The following is a 17,810-nucleotide window of genomic DNA, read 5'->3' as shown; positions in this document are numbered from 1 at the left end:
AAATAAATAAATAAATAAATAAATAAATAAATAAAGGAATAGTGGCTAGGATAATTTGGCTGGTTCCAGTGAATAACCGGCTGTCGACTTTTTTGAGATTTTACAGATATGAGCTTCTTTTGGTGAGTTCTAAGAAGCGGCCAAGACGAATTCATAAAATTGAAGAAGTTACAGCATTTGGTTATGTCAAAATTAGCCAGGTAGCTATTGTAAAATTTACCTTTAAACTGCTCTCCTGTAAACTTTACTTTTCCCGACTTAGCCAGTTATTCACTGGAATCAGCCATTTGTGGCTATGACAATTATAGAAATCAGAGTGAAGAAAGACAAACAGGTGTCTAATATTTAGTCTGTATTATTAATGAAGATATGAAATGTAAAGAATAAATAATAAACAATGAGAGAAATAGTGAAATATCTTCTTTAAGATGATTGGGGACATAATTATAAGAAGCACATTATGTGAATCACTAAATGAATTACAAAAAGGAGTTAAATGCCGAGTATTGCATTGTACAGAGCACAAACGTGGACGTTATGTGAAAAGGCTTCAAAAGATATTGTACTTGGGTTCGAAATTTGTACGGTGAAGAGAATAAAAAAAAATAGTTGATTAGCAAGCTAAACCATTGAGAAGCATTAAGAATATATGATTAAAAGAATTTAATGTAAAATAATTTTTAAAAAATAAGAAAAAAGCATGTTAGAACATTGTTGAAGAATAAGGTGAGGCCTATTTATTTATTTATTTATTTATTGTTCTAGAGGCCTAAAAAATTTGGATGTTCGTATACTGTAGCGTCTTTAGTTTGTAACACTGTATATTAAATCTGGTATTATCAGTTTTCGTTTAATATGTACGTTTGAAATCTGTAATAATCTGACGTAATGTCATACGAATATATATATATATATATATATATATATATATATATATATATATATATATATATATATATATATATATATATATATATATATATATATATATATATAAACTTGAATTGGTAATAGTGTTAATCTGATAGTATAACAGACTATGACAGAGAATGTCCTCAGTTGAAGGGTAAGGGGAAAAAAGAAGGAATGTCACAAAACTGTATTTTCAAGAAAACTGCGATTTAATATTGAAAACCGCGTAAGAAGAATAGGGTTAGTTACATCTTTTGCCCCTTTTTACATGGACATTTTTACATCTACGTATGAATGGCATGTACAGTCAAATAGTACCAAGAGTCACCAACAGATAGGACAAAGCACCCGAAAAAGCACACACATGGACTTTCCTTGTTTTTTCCCCTTACCCTTCAGTTGGTTTATCGTCCATTTTATTAGTTTAAAAGTTGCAGAAGCATTTAAAAATAAATGCTTAACCCTTTATATTTTTAATTAATAATTATTGTTCTATCAAGAGGCAGGGTAACTTAATTTTGTGAACTCTTTCATAGGTAATACAAATGAAATACTGTATGTACTTCATAACACTAGTATATTATATATTCTATAAATGAATGGAAAAATATATTGGATTATTAAAGTAATTAATAATTCTTTTTCTCCACATTTTGATTCCAGATATGGCTGGCCCACATCGTCTCTGTTTCATCTCTTCAGTAATTTTCACGTAGTTGGCGTAATAGTATCATGTGTGCTGCTGAAACTTGGGCAATCCGTATATAACATGTCCAAATATTCTTCTGAAGGATTTCTTCAAGGAATAGAAAAGTACAGAGTACGTAAGCTTTAAGAGATTATTTTACAAAAGTAGACTTTGAAAAATGAAAACGAAGTTATGTAAATTTACAGTATTGGCTGATATTTACATTTGATTATGAACTGACTTAGTATATTAAATCCACGGCAGCCACGATGACTCACTGGGAGAGTATTCACCTCTGGTGCATGGGGTCTCGAAGTCTATCCTTGTTCGCGCCAAGTGGGCTTTGTTGGTGAGTATGTGTGTCTTTTCTCGGGGTTCTCCCGTTTTCTCCCACTTCTTCATTCCACCAATCCATCCATTTCTCATCATCGCCGTCTCTTTTAGCCCGCACGGCATAATTGTGGGTCGGAAAACTTAAAGATCTCATTTCATTTTCATATTTAGATCTACTAGATCATTTAAGTGATTTAATTGTTTTCGGGTAATCAACTGGTTCATATCAGCTTTGCTATCTTAAGTAACTTAAACTATAAGTACAAATCGCTCAACAAAGCAACATTTATTTTAAAATAATAACTGTGTAACAGTTTCGCCAAATAACTGAACAATATTGGCTTCATCAGACACTATCCTATGACTTGACAGTGTCTGATGAAGATGTCTGATGACAGTGTCGGATGATGATGTCTGATGACTTGACAGTGTCTGATGAAGCCAATGTTCAGTTATTTGGCGAAACTGTTACACAGTTATTATGTTAAAATAAACGGTGCTTTGTTCAGAGACTTGTATTTCTAGTTTCAGTGTTTTCGGCTGTTTCTCATTTTAATATAATCATGATTGGCATATATTGGCATATCTAGTCTCATGACATATAGGCACATATTGAAAACAAACTTCAATCAAATTTGTAATGAGAAGAAAAGAAATAACGGTTAAATAACAGAAATAAAAAGTTGAACGCTGTACTAACAGGGACTCAAAAAATATGTAACCTGAAAAGAACTAGATGAGGTGTTTCTTCTCTAACACAAAGGACAACACTGAACATTTATACAAATAAGGTGTAATATCATTGCATGGCGTAGGAAAGCAGACAATAACACTAGATATGATGCCGTTGATAGGTGGTTTTCTACCCCTTTCTTTGGTTCGACTATCGAAATACATTTCCTGCTGATCAGAAAACTCCAGGAAAAGATTCAAGTCGTAAGCCAGAATTAGGTACTGCGAGTAGCACGCCACGACTAGAGCCATTCAGTCCTGGACAAGTATGAATAAGTCATCTTTTTTTCTGGGACAAGTCTATGTGTTATAAAATTATTATTTTCATGTGTTCATTGTTCCTGATTTTATTATATGATGTGTAACAATAACAATGAAATTTAATCATTGAAAATATTAAATGGAAAAAATATAAACACTTATCAATGGGAAAAAAATGTAATGTGAAATGTTTCAGAAATTTGCAAGTAGTAGTTTGTGTATTGTGGAGGTTTTCAAAATGTATACTACTTAGGTATAATACACCGACATCTTTAAAAGTTCAGATAACGTTTATTTATTAACAAATTGCGTAACTTTATAATTGTATTGAAAGTTGTTAACAAAAATATTTTGCTATTGTTGTCATTAATAATTGTCAGTATGCCATAAAGATATAAATTTCTAATTATTTAAATAATTATTGTATCTAGGGTTTTATTTATATTAATTTTATTATTTATTGTAAATTTGTGCAGTACTGTCGAAACTCTTATAGTTAACATAGAATTGCTTCAATTCTTGAAAAAAAAAGTTTGAAATGTTTAACGTCCCACGATTGTCCTTTAAGCTAAAGGAGACTGATCACTATTGAAAGTAGAGACCTGCACGGGCCGAATTTTTCGGCCCGAGCCCAATCCAGCCCGAACGTACCTAGGCCCGGCCCAGCCCGGGCCCGAAAAGTTTTGGAGATTTTCGGCCCGAGCCCGGCCCGGCCCGATAAGTTTTTCAAAATTCTTAGTCCAAGCCCGGCCCGGGCCCGATAACTTTTAAAAATTTTTGGCCCGACCCCGGCCCGATAATTTTTTTAAAAAATTACCTCGAGCCCGAATCTTTCTCAAAATTTTGTACTAAATTTGACCTAACCCTCAGAAACATTTTCTAAACTCTGGTTCACAACCTGACGCTTGTCTCCCGAATGGTACCATTGCCTCCTAGAACTTTGCCTGTCACCGAGAGAACAAAAACTCCATTACCTGTAACAAAAATCTAACTTAATTGATTTTTAGCATAAAATGGAGATGGCAATATTGTTTAGCGACAGGCAAAATATTCCCACCTCTTCTTTTTATATTTTGAATTCAGTGGAGGTCAAGGTCAGGGCTCCATTTACCACATAATGCCTGCAATCCTGTATAGTGAAAATGGAGCCGCTAAACAACACAAACTGTAAATAGCTATTGCATTCTTTGTAACATTTTTCACGGACACACTTCTTCAACATTTGGCTTTATTCCAATTACCGTTTAACGAAAGTCAATAATTATTAAAGAATTGCAATTGATCGGCCCCAGCCCGGCCCGACTTGAAGAGAAATCAGTTTCGGCCAGCCCAAGCCCGGCCCGACCTGAAGAGAAATCAGTTTCGGCCAGCCCAAGCCCGGCCCGGCCCAAAAAAATAAGTGTCGGCCCGCCCAAGCCCGGCCCGGCCGAAAGAAATAACAGAGTCGGCCCGCCCCGTGCAGGTCTCTAATTGAAAGTGAGTGGTTGTAAAAAAAAATGGTGGAATTGGGAGGAAACTGGAAAATCACGACAAAACTCTGGACACGATAGTGTCAATCACAAACTCACAAAGGGAAAGGCACAGTGACTCAGTGGTAGAATGCTTACCTCTGGGGCTCATGGTTCGATCCCCGACCAAGTAAGTTTGTGGTGGACAACATTGTATCCGTGGATTTTCTCGGGCTACTCCCATTTCTTCCCACTTTCTCATTCCACCAATTTTTCCCTCGCCATTCACTTGCCTTAATCATCCGTTTTCTTAACATAAAAGGGCATAATCGTGGGACCTTAAACTGAAATATTTCATTTCACTTCATTTTACAAACTTATATGACTGGAGATCGAACCTCAAACCAAAAGTAAGCACTCTACCACTGAGAAATCGTTTAGAGATTCGTAATACTCGAAGTATGCAAAACAAAACAAAAGTTAATATAATAAGATAGCTGCATGGGATCCAGTTTGCGGCCAAACACTTCTTCTAGAACGTTCACTGTTACGACAACTTAAATATTATATCGCTATTGGAATTCGCTCATTCACCATAATACTAATTACACTTGAAATATATAATTGTGTATATATATTATGATACATTGAAAACGTAAAAATTCAGAACTTCAAAGTGTATGTACACTCATGTCCAAAATTATTGTCGTATGCCTATAAATATGTTGGTTGTAGAAATATAATTTGATAACGAATTCGCCCGGTATTTCTTATAATGTTAGTATGTGTATAATCGGAAAAGACATGTATGTGGCAAATTTCATGTCAAAACAGCAGTAAATAAGAACAATAAAACGAAAATAAAACTTTCTTGTCCATTTAGCAACATTTTGTTTTACTAATTCTAATTTTCGTATTTATATAATTCTTTTCCTATAAAATTTACCACAAATATACATTTCCTGATTATACATATAGTATTCAGTATTAAAAGTACCCTGCAAAATCATTATCAAATTATATTCTTACAAGAAGACAGTTATACATATGCGACAATCATTTTGGACGTGAGTGTACATTATTTATATGTTACCTATCGTAAGAGAGAGATTACGTTTAACACGTTGGCAGTTATTCACAAAAGACCATCTTCCTGCAGATGTACACTCTTGTTCCTCTTGCTTTAGAAGACCATATTATCTCAATTATACGTAATAAATTTATAACAGAGGTATAAATGTAGATCTTAATGGACCTAAGAAAAATTACATTAGATCGATTTAATTCCCAGCAGTAGATTAGATTGCAGGATTTTTCAAAGACATGGAGATGGTCTTTAAATAAATAAATAAGACTACAATGCAGCGGCTGTGAAGTTCAATCAACTGAAAATTACTGTGCAGACCTGTATACTGAGTAAATCTAGTCTTAATATAGTAACTATACATTTTTATATTCTGCTTCAGATTTATTTCTAGGTTGGCAACAATGCTTCATTTAGTCATTAGTTGCAAATACATTAAAATGAAATTTTATTTTTACATAACTAATTTATACGAATGTAATTGGAAGAAAAAAATCCAAACTTGATACAATAAACCAAATTACTAACCAAAATTCATTAAAACATCATTCCCCTGACAAGAATCCAAGAGGAACGGGAATAACGGAAATTTCGTAACGAGGAACTACAATACATAATTTATATCGTTTACCAAACATTGTTAGAGGTCATTAAATCTAGGAGGCTCAGATAAGCAGGTCAAGTCGCCAGAATGGAAGAAAGTAGGAACGCTTTCAAAATATTAACTGGAAGTCCAATCGGAAAACGACCATTAGGATGACCTAGGCACAAATGGGAGGATCATATTAAGATGAATCTCGCAGAAATAGATATACAAAGTAGAAACTGGATCCAGTTTGCTAAGGATAGAAGTCAGTGGAGAACTTTTGTGAACGCGACATTGAACCTCCGGGTTCCATAGGCCCATAAACTTAGACCATGGGTTCCATAGACTTAGTTAATCTCTAACAAGAATGACTAGATACATGCCACACCGAAATAACTGTAATTTTTAAGCTAAATCAACTTTGTATTGGTATCTATTTCGAACAGTTTATCTAGAATAAATCATCTCTAGCTAATATATTTTGCATTTGACAGTCTAATATCTTGTTATACTATTTTAACTAAAATTTCAATTCTCTTACCAATAAAGCCATCATTGTAGCGCTATATTACAAAATATAGACAAACTATTTGGTAAATATTATTCTTGAAGCTTTATAGGCAGGGAAACGGAAGTAGTAGTTAGACGAAGAAATATTAAAACATTAGTAACTGAATAATGTCAGATCTGACGTAATGTTGGATCACACTGACGCACTGGTGATTTCAAGTTCACAATGCCATTACGTGGGGAAACTTCTTTCCTTCCCTGTTTGATGAAGCCACAGCGAAAGTAAAGGGAGCCTCGTAAAGAATTCAACTTTTGAGTGCATAATAACATACAAAGTTATTAATAAAATTAAGTAATTTACCTGTTACATATTTACAGGGACGGATCCAGGATGGACTTCTGGAGGGGGCGGTGGGTTGTAATACTGCTACTTAGAGCTACTTTTAAGAGCCCCAAACTCTGGGATGGGTTTTATTTATATATAAGAAAATTTTTTCTTCTGGGGTGGGCGATTGCCTCGATCAGCCCCCTTCCTTTCTGGATCCGGCCCTGCATATTTACATATTTTTGCAGTGTATACTACAGAAAGAAATAACATAGTGTCAAATCACAAGATCTGGTTGGCCAATTCACGTCACGTAACCAAGCCACTATGATAACACATTGTTCCGTCGTGAAGCGTTCCATTCCCACAGTAGGAATGATTGTAAAAAAAAAGCTTGCTGTTCCGTCGTGAAGCACTCCATTCCCACAGTAGGAATGATTGTAATAAAGCTTGCTGTTCCGTCGTGAAGCGCTCCATTCCCACAGTAGGAATGATTGTAAAAAAAAAACCTTGCTGTTCCGTCGTGAAGCGCTCCATTCCCACAGTAGGAATGATTGTAATAAAGCTTACTGTTCCGTCGTGAAGCGCTCCATTCCCACAGTAGGAATGATTGTAATAAAGCTTGCTGTTCCGTCGTGAAGCGCTCCATTCCCACAGTAGGAATGATTGTAAAAAAAAGCTTGCTGTTCCGTCGTGAAGCGCTCCATTCCCACAGTAGGAATGATTGTAAAAAAAAAAAAGCTTGCTGTTCCATCGTAAAGCGCTCCATTCCCACAGTAGGAATAATTGTAATAAAGCTTGCTGTTCCATCGTGAAGCGCTCCATTCCCACAGTAGGAATGATTGTAATAAATCTTGCTGTTCCGTCGTGAAGCGCTCCATTCCCACAGTAGGAATGATTGTAATAAAGCTTGGACAGAATTATTCAGAGTAACACAAAGATCTGTCATAATAGTTTGAACATAACCCTGTTTTAGTCCATCGTACTTAAGGAAATATGCACCCTGTTCACGGAATCCTTGAGATACATGTTTGTCAACGATTATTTTAAAACTCTATTCATTTTAATGGTTTCATGTTTTACACAACTATGTTATAAGTAACTAAAGATTTTATATGTAAGCTTGTCTTATTTTTCACTCACATTTGCCTCTGTGAGCTGCTTCGAAGGAACGAATTTCTTATATAACATTCTAATGTTACACAAACTAGAATCAGTGGCGTATTTACAATTTTGTTTTGGGGGCAGGTTTGCTCACTTTGTTGCTGGAAATGTGAAAATTCTGCAAGATATTTAATTTACTTTAATATAGTAAAACAATTTGGGAGGGGAGAGTCTTAAGTTCGGAAGCCCCCTAAATACGTCACTACTAAGAATATATGCGTGGCTCGGGTGAACGCAATGATAAGAGCACTTCCAGTGAAATTGAGTTATTAGGTAGAATGGATTGTGATCTAACCACAGAAAAGTATGTAGGTAGTTTAATTTCGAAAATATATGTGCACAAGGCAAAGGAAGCTAGTTTGATATGTGTCATTGCATTGAATTGCACGGGAATGATCAATCTCCTTTTCCACTTTACTCGAAAATTTGAAAATGTGACATACCATTATGTTCGCCTGAGGGTGCCGGGAACGTGAAATAAGTACACTTTAAGAGTTCATAGCTCCACTACTATGAGACCTATTGTAGTCGGGTCAAGACATCACTGGGAAACTCGTGTGTGAACACAACCACACAAGTATCCATCCATGTTTCAGAACTTCCGGTACTTGCACCATCATTTTTAGAGAGGCTGTTTGGGAGTGCTTGATCACTCTCCACCTACCTCTCTAAAAATTTGTGTGCAAGTACTGGAGCATTCTTAAACATGGATATTTAGATAGTTCAGATACCAGTTTCTCAGTGATGTCTTGACCCGACTACGATAGATGCCATAGTAGTGGATCTTTGAATTTCTAAAGGTCACTTATTTCACGTTTTCGCCAACCTACTACTTCGAAACTATCCACTTTTGAGCACAAGGTTAATATGAACTTATTTTTCATTTTGATATGAGAAATCTGTTCCTAAAATATTGTGACACATTTATGTTAACACCCTGTATATATATATAATATATATTGAGGATAAGGAATTAGTAATTTTTAATTATACAAGCATTTAAATAAATCAAAACACTTCATTAAGAGAGTTAATATCCTGCGAAACTATGTTGGTTCTAAAAAGACTTGCCTATGAATGTTGTTTCATTAAAACCAAGGAACCAAAATTAAGTTGAGAAAAAGGAGTTTTTAATAAAGAGTGGGTATCATTAATTTATGATCAATATTAACAAAATAGTAAACTAATAACTTAGAGTATTCAAATTTATGCTCGTGTCTAACCAGCTTTATATACCAAGAAATTTTCGGTAATTCACAACATCCAAATAAAGAAATCAAAATAGATTTCGTAATGATGTATGAAAACTACTTTTTATAGTGGTTTTCCAAATTCAAACTTATTGGATACAAATTTAGGATTAAAAAAAGAATATTGTATCATATTTTACTTTAATATAGAAGAATAGAAATAGCTTTAGAAGAACGTAAAGTTCAAGATTTAACCTAAAGAAATTCGTTCCTCTTCCCAAAAGCTCACAGAAGTAAACATGAGCGAAATATAAGACAAAATGGGCTTCCAACTTACAGATGAAAACATCTTATTTTATTTTTGCTATTTCTTGATTGGAATTCTTCATGGCGTCAGTATCTTAAACATCATAAAAGGTTATATGTTTATTCATTTCAGCCAGAAATACTTGGAGTTTTCCCTTTTATTCTTGCGTGGATGAGCACAACGGATGATGTTAACAACTATGATATATCCAGTGTTATGTCTGTTTATACCACCGGAAGTATTTTCACACACGAAGTAGCACAAAAGTTTACAAAGAGATATCCTAACATCAAAGTTGGACACGTATGTATATTTTCTTTAGCACGTAATGAGAAACCAAATTTGATTATATATATATATATATATATATATATATATATATATAGAGAGAGAGAGAGAGAGAGAGAGAGAGAGAGAGAAAGCAGTATTTCCATATAAAACATGATAAAGATAAATGTTTCTAGGACACAAATGCACAAATTTTTCTTCTATACTGTACATGTGATTGCATAAGCCACTAAAGAAAGGCGTGTTTAACAGAGAGTTAGGTATTAAACTACATAGAACCTGATCAAAGGACATGGGTTATGATAGATTATGAATGCTATCATTTTGTTGTTACAAGAGCCTGGGCAGTGGTAATTGGCTACGAGTGTTTTATTGTGAAAACGTCGTACTTTAGTTTTTGACTTTGCCTTTAAAGATAGTTTCCAGTACGTTAGTGTCTAGCTTTGTTTTCTTCGCGATGAAGAAACCTCGTCATACTTGTGTAAATTCGCCAAGTGATTTTTGTTAAACAACCGTGTTACAGCTATTTTGAATGTTGTGTTGGCGATGACGACAAAGTGTGGTCTCCTTAATATAAGCTTCACACCTTTTCATTACTGTACCGTCTTACTAAGTGGGTGTAAAACTGAAATTATGACTTAAATTGTAATTTAGATCAAGATCTCAATTTTCGTTTAGTAAATTAAAGCTTGAAAACGGCCAAAAATGAAGATATTTATCGCAAAGTATTTAAGTCAAAAACTAATTTTACAAAAGTAGCACTAGTTTATTGTATTTCATGTTAACTTAGTTGTAAAATGATTGCACGCTTTTGAAAAAGGAACAGAAAACTGAAACAGTTGTGTATGAAGCGATGGTATCATGGGCAAAAAACCTAGACACAATACATAATTAAATTTCTGCGTGGCGGTGCGATGGCTCAGTGGTAGAGCGTTCACCTCTGGTACTTGGGGTCCCTGGTTCGATCCCAGCTCGCGCCGTGTGGACTTTGTGGTGGACAAACACCGCGATCGTGAGTTTTCTCTGGGTTCTCCCGTTTCCTCCCACTTTCTTCATTCCACCATTTTCACTCATTTCCCATAATCACCGTCTCCTTTAGCCTAACCGGCATAAGCGTGGGACGTAAAACTCAAAGATTTCATTTTTTTTAAATTTCTGCGCCTGCATGGGAAATCCACGATGTTTGTAATTTAAAAATCTGTTAGGCTTTCATTTGTTCCTAATATTGGAAGAATCTTGTAGTTTTTGAAAGACCTGAACTTTATAACTGGAATAAGTAAGCGTTTCGGAGTTAAAGAGGAGGAACTGTACTCTGGAGATATTAGGAAGATTGAAAAGTTATACAAGCATTGAATCACTTGCAGAGTATATTATAAAGTTTATATCAATTTTCCGATACGTGACTCCTGACAGTAAAATGTAAAACTTTTCGTCCAACCCTCGTATCCCTAATATTTCTCATTTTCTTAAATTCGCTCTCTTCATGAAACTTAATCTGCGTGTCTTTGCAGTTGTTAGATAATTATTTAAGGTGGATCACTAGGTGTTCTCGGTGCTATGCTAAACGCTGCTTGAATAGTGCGGCGTTGCCAGGTAGTGTCGAGTGCTTACTGGTGCCAGATAATAAAGGAAGTAATCATGGAATTCTACTTGGATACTTACTGGAGAAATTAGTTTTCGACCTCTACCGCAATTCACAGCTAAGTTCCGCTTCTCGAACTGCAACGCTAGAATCCAGGAATTAAACGTACAAATTTGGTAACAACGCATTATAGTGTTCTGCGCAAGTTTCTTCTCAAAATCTATTTCCTTAAATGTAAAATAATATTTAAATAAAATGTGAAACATAGCACGAAAAACGGTCAAACGGTCTTTTGAAATAAGATCATTACTTTACTTAAAGATCACTACAGATCATTAAAGTACTTTACACATTCAAATAAACATTTCATAAAATTGAGCACTTCTAGTAAGATCTAACAGCAAGTGCCATCTTGTGTGCTCACTGTAAAACGAATCAAATATTTTCTTTTATTATCTTTTTCGATATCAGAATACACAACCAAATGAGAGCTCCCTCGTGGCTAAGCGGTTAGCGTACGCGCCTTTGGCGTGGGAGACCCGGGTTCGATTCCCGGTGGGAGCTCATGTGGTTCGGATTCCACGTTAATCAGTAGGTCCACGTCTCATATAGCCTCGCTGCTGAACGGGACGCTAAACTAAAATCAACTCAACTCAACAACCAAATGAATCAGTGTCCTGTGTTGTAGCTTAAACATAACTTTATCTTATACTACAATATTTACAATATGTAACGTTTCATTGCGCAGTAATTAAGGGAATGAGTTAAAATGTGTACTTACTTCCGGATAATGATCCACCTTCAGATAACTCGAAACTATAAAACACAGTGCTTTGAGAAGAAAAATATATTTCCATCATCACATGTTATTTTTGTATGTGATCTAAGTTTCTCTAATTAATTAACTTATATTCTCTTATCGATACTTTCTAAAGTGCTAATATCCTAATGCCAGTTTTCTTCATTATACTATATAAATTTATCTTTACAGGGATACGGCATGACAGAATTTTTCCTAACTACAAGCACACTACTTAGTACCAGATATAGAGAATATAATTTTGAAGATGAAATAAATGCAACAGTTAGACGTAAGCATTTTTTTTTAGATAATATAATGTATTTCAGGGGTGCCCACAGGGGGGGCTATGACGCAAAGTGCGTCATTGAAATATTGGGGGGGGTAAAAATCTGTATAAATATGTTTGAGGGAGTGTAAAAATTAATCGAAAAGATGATTTTTTTCATGGAAGAACAGCTACGGGTAGACAATTGGGGGGGTGCGTCATGGACATAAGGGGGGGTGGGCACCACTGTGTATTTTATAATGAACTGAAATTTTTTTCTGTAATTCTAGAATTTGTAAGAGAATAGAATAATTCTATATTTGACAGAATTGTTTTCTTTGAAGCGCAGTATAGTCTTTGTCGGTTTTCATAGGTATGTTAACACAAAGAAAAGTATGTCCATGAGCTAAATATTTATCAACCCAGCTGCATAGGCGTAACCAGAACTTTTCATATAGACAAAGGTAGTTAAAGCAGAATTTTTTAAATGAGTGTCGCAACTCACTCACCCTCTCAATATAATACCCTCACGTACTCATTTTGTCGAGTTTTAAGTGTATCAAAAGTCAGATAAAATGTTACTTCAATCAACTGAAGAATTACAGATTACATTTTAGAATGCATGACATTGAGGGGGGGGGAGCAATCACACTTTTTTTTATTAAGATGTATAGGCATACTCGGCACACCCGGTAGCTGAGCCTGTGTAACTGTATTTCCAGCCATTTTGTATTAATTATTGTTTAATCGTAACCTGAAATTCGATCTATCGTATGTATGACCCTACATGATATTGACAGTAAGTAAAGTCTTGTACTGAAAACGTTTAATTCCGTGTCTCGATTGAATAAGAACTGAAACGAATATATATATACGAGGGTGCATTGGAAAATTCGTGTCCTGACTTACAAAATTAGAAAATATTTGAGTAACTTACGTTTCATTTTTCCACGTAATCCCCTCGACCGAGATAACTTCACGCTACCCCTCCGGTAACGTTTCTATACCAGTTAAAAAAAAATGTTGCTCGAGTCCTGCAAAATATCCCAGTAGAGCACTTTTCATCTCTGCATCTGAAGAAAATCGCTGACCCCCAAATTATTTTTCAGATTTTTAAACAAATGAAAGTCCAAGGGAACCAAATCAGACGAATAGAGCGGGTGCGGCAACAGTTTGAACCCACAGGAATGAATTTCTGCCATGGACGCAAGGGATGTGAGAGCGCGTACATTGTCCTGGTGAAACAATACCATGTCACAAATTTCCGTTACTTTCACCGACTTAGAGCCTTATGAACTCTTTACCTGAAACAATAGAGAAACGAAATTTTACACAGTGACTACTAACGAATATAGCTACGAAGTTAATGTATACAAACATAAAATAATTGCTTCCTTCCTAGTCAGGCCACGAACCTTCCAATCCACCCTCGTATATAGATAGATAGATAGATAGATAGATAGATGGTGATCAGAAAAATGGAAACACCTGAACGAAATTGCAACTTACCAGATTAATATGGCGTCGGGCCACCTTTCGCCTTCAGAACAGCCTTGATGCGACGTGGGATGGAAACATAGAGGTCGTGAATGGTAGCAAGTGGAATTTTACACCATTCCTCGTGCAGGGCATCGGCCAGTTCTGTGAGAGAGGATGGAGGTGGAAATCGTCGCCGGAGTCGTGTTTCCAAAACGGACCACAGATGTTCAATTATGTTGAGATCTGGGGATTGGGCGGGCCAGGGGAGGTCTTGAACTTCATCCCGATGTTCCTCAAACCACGCTGCAACAACGCCAGCTGTGTGAATGGGTGCATTATCATCCTGGAAGATGGCGTCATTGTCCGGGAACAACATCCGGACCATAGGATGCAAGTGGTCTCCTAAAATTACGACATAATCGTTGGCAGTGATTCGTCCGCTAAGTGTGACCACAGGACCCAATGAAAACCATGATATGGCGACCCAAACCATCACCGAGCCGCCGCCATGTTTCACAGTTGGGCGGAGACACTGCAGATCATAAGCTTCTTTGGGCGTTCTCCACACATAAACACGGCCCGTGGTTGGGAATAGGGTGAAGGATGACTCATCCGACCATATCACACGTTTCGAGTCCTCCACGGTCCAAGTGGCATGGTCGCGGCACCATTTGCGGCGTGCGAAAGCGTTATGGTCCCTGATGAGCGGTTTGGTCCGTGCAACACGACCCCGTAAGTTCATGTCATGTAATTCGCGGCGGACTGTGATTCGAAACAGGGTGGGGGAGGTGCTGATTGAGTTCCTCCGTCACTTGCTCCGCAGTGGCACGACGGTTCTGCGTGACAATGCGCTTTAATACCCGGCGTGACCTGTCACTCATGATTTTCTTCCGCCCACTGTTCCGCTTCCCCGATGTGGTTTTCCCGTGTGTTGTGTAGGCCGTCATCACCTTCGACACTGTCCCACGCGACACACCTAACACAGTAGCCATGCCGTCATACTCACTCCACATAACCGCCCACCAACAATTTGCCCTCTTTGAAAATCAGAGGTCTCCCATTTTACACTACCTCCATCTGCTGCAGCCACTGGACACTGCTGTTCCACTGCGCCTGACGTAGTATGGAGACCTACCTAACACACCACTACTAGCGGTCCGGCACTGCGGGTGCCACGACACCACTGCCAACCCATACATCTGAGACATGTTGCCAACTACAGGTGTTTCCAATTTTCTGATCACCATCTGTATATATATATATATATATATATATATATATATATATATATATATATATATATATATATATATATATATATATATATATATATATATATATAATATATAATGTGTGTGTGTGTGTGTGTGAATATATGTAAAACACTATTATTATTATCGAGTGCTTCTTCGTGTTCAACTATCTAACGCTGTGATGCTGAATTCCATTCTCATTAGGTGTGCAAGCCTCGGATAAAAACTCACAGTGGTTAATATGTACTGTAAAACACATGTTCAGTCTCGTTTAGCCTAAGAAGAGAATAAATCAAATTAATAAATCAAATTGCATTATCGTATTTAGAAAATAAGTACCTGTATAATTAAGGTATAATATAGGTGTATACCCTTATAATTGCAGAGAAATTAGAATTAAAATCAAATAAGATGTTTGCAAATATACGATTAATAGTATATACAATAACCACAAAATACACTAATTAGCTAAAACATTCTGCAAAACTCTTAATTAGCTAAAAACGTTTTGCGAAATCTTTAACAATTTTCTTTGTAAACGTTTGAAGGTCTTAGATAAGTAAAGAATTTCCCAAAAATTTACCAAAAATGTGGGTTTATTAAATCTTAGTAAATTGATATTCGGACCGGAGAGGAGGGGTTTCGGGCATATTTTCTCAAGGAATTAGACCTATCCAAGCCTTCCTTGATTGTCAATGATTTTATCGGATAGAAAGTGGGGGGAAAAAAATAAAAATAAGTAAGGCTGATAGATATATTTATATGCATGATTAAGAACACATACAATACATTTACATTACTTATACATCTAAGTCCATAATCTAATTAAAACAAAGGTATTCTGAAACGGACATTGACAACAAGTTAATTACGCGAACAACAAAAATAAGTTTTGTTTAAGAGCTTTCGCTAATACTTTTATTACATAAGGAAGGAAGACGTATGAAGGAAATAAATAAATAAATAAATAAATAATAATATTCATCATCATCATCATCATCATCATCATCATCATCATCATCATCATCATCATCATCATCATCATCATCATCATCATCATCATCATCATCATCATCATCATCATCATCATCATCATCATCATCATCATCATCATCATCATCATCATCATCATCATCATCATCATCATCATCATCATCATCATCATCATCATCATCATCATCATCATCATCATCATCATCATCATCATCATCATCATCATCATCATCATCATCATCATCATCATCATCATCATCATCATCATCATCATCATCATCATCATCATCATCATCATCATCATCATCATCATCATCATCATCATCATCATCATCATTATTATTATTATTATTATTATTATTATTATTATTATTATTATTATTATCAATAATTTCAACTGATAATCTAGTTTACGCATCTTCTCTTGACAGGTGGTATTTCCTTATCAACCGGACACGTGACACCACTGACAATTGCTAAGGTAAGTAGAACATTGCCACAATATACTACAGGGCCGCACTGTTAACCCTCTAGCTTGTCACATAGCGTATTTTCAACTATGTGATATGTGGTCGACGAGACTCCTAATGGTAGCTTTTTTTTTTTTTTTTTTTCTTTATCCAGATTGCACTTCCTTTCGCAAGTAAATCCACACTTTTCCTAACAAAGCCGTGTATAAAGCTAAAGAATACATTGCATATGGCATAAATATATACAATGATGGATAAAAGTGATGGCAGCATTATTATACTTTGTACGAGGTTTTATGCACAAAACATCACCTTTTATATTCCTTCAACGTAATCGCCTCCCATTTCTTATCACCTTCTGCTAGGCGTGTGGAAGGCGTCGTACACCGTCAGCCCGTCAATTTTTATCGATGTCCTAAAGAGACCGCCATGTGGCACGCACCGATAATGACATCTCTTGTGTCGTAATGCTTCATGCGAGGTAATTACCGTACTTCATTTTGGCGAAGTTCCTGAAAACATTTTTTACACTGCGTCCACGTGTCACTTCAATCTTGATCAAACGCATGTTATTTGTCTTTTCGAATCATATTGTTATGGCAATTTCAATTTCCTTAACTACAGCATTGCTGCTATTGATAAAGGAACATACAATCATTATCACTCGTCTCACATTTCCTTATCAGCTACGGAAATCGTGGAATGTTGAGACACAGTCCTCTGACGTGAGAAGCGTGTTGCCACTACGTTTTATCCAACCTAATGTATAAGCTGGAACTATGTTTTAAAATTGCTATTTTAACATTAGCGATATGTAATAATGTCATTAAATTGTTTTTCCTTTATGTATGTGCTGACGAAGGAATAAACTCAATTTTAAGTACTTAATAGTAATTAAATAAGTAAATAGATAATACACTACCATTATTACGGTTGAAAGGAACATGAAACTTAGGTCAAAAGAGGTAAGCTAGAATAACGTAAAGATGTGAAAGTATCGTGTTCTACACGATGAATTATGCATAATAATATTAACAATAACATATTTTGGACATTGGACTGAAATTCTGCGAAAAAGAAAAACATCATTTACTTGAAATCATGGTCAGTGAATTTTCATTATCAGATCAATCTTAAA

At 35.7% G+C, this 17,810-nt stretch overlaps 1 protein-coding gene across 2 annotated transcripts in view; it reads left to right on the top strand.

Annotated features, from left to right (window-relative positions):
- Positions 1-17,810, top strand: part of LOC145675663 (uncharacterized) — a 72,005-nt gene that overhangs the window by 37,730 nt on the left and 16,465 nt on the right. For both annotated transcript variants that reach the window (XM_081746232.1, XM_081746233.1), the window contains exons 6-9: positions 1,576-1,732; positions 9,673-9,843; positions 12,402-12,501; positions 16,634-16,683. In XM_081746232.1, coding sequence (XP_081602358.1) covers positions 1,576-1,732; positions 9,673-9,843; positions 12,402-12,501; positions 16,634-16,683 — 478 coding nt within the window. The remainder of the gene's footprint in view (positions 1-1,575; positions 1,733-9,672; positions 9,844-12,401; positions 12,502-16,633; positions 16,684-17,810) is intronic.

This window comes from Thermobia domestica, chromosome 18, assembly GCF_964235325.1.
Source record: "Thermobia domestica chromosome 18, izTheDome1.hap1.1, whole genome shotgun sequence".
NCBI classification, from domain to species: domain Eukaryota; kingdom Metazoa; phylum Arthropoda; class Insecta; order Zygentoma; family Lepismatidae; genus Thermobia; species Thermobia domestica.
The sequence above is the reverse complement of the archived record's forward strand: the minus strand, read 5'-3'. Positions and strand labels throughout refer to the sequence as shown.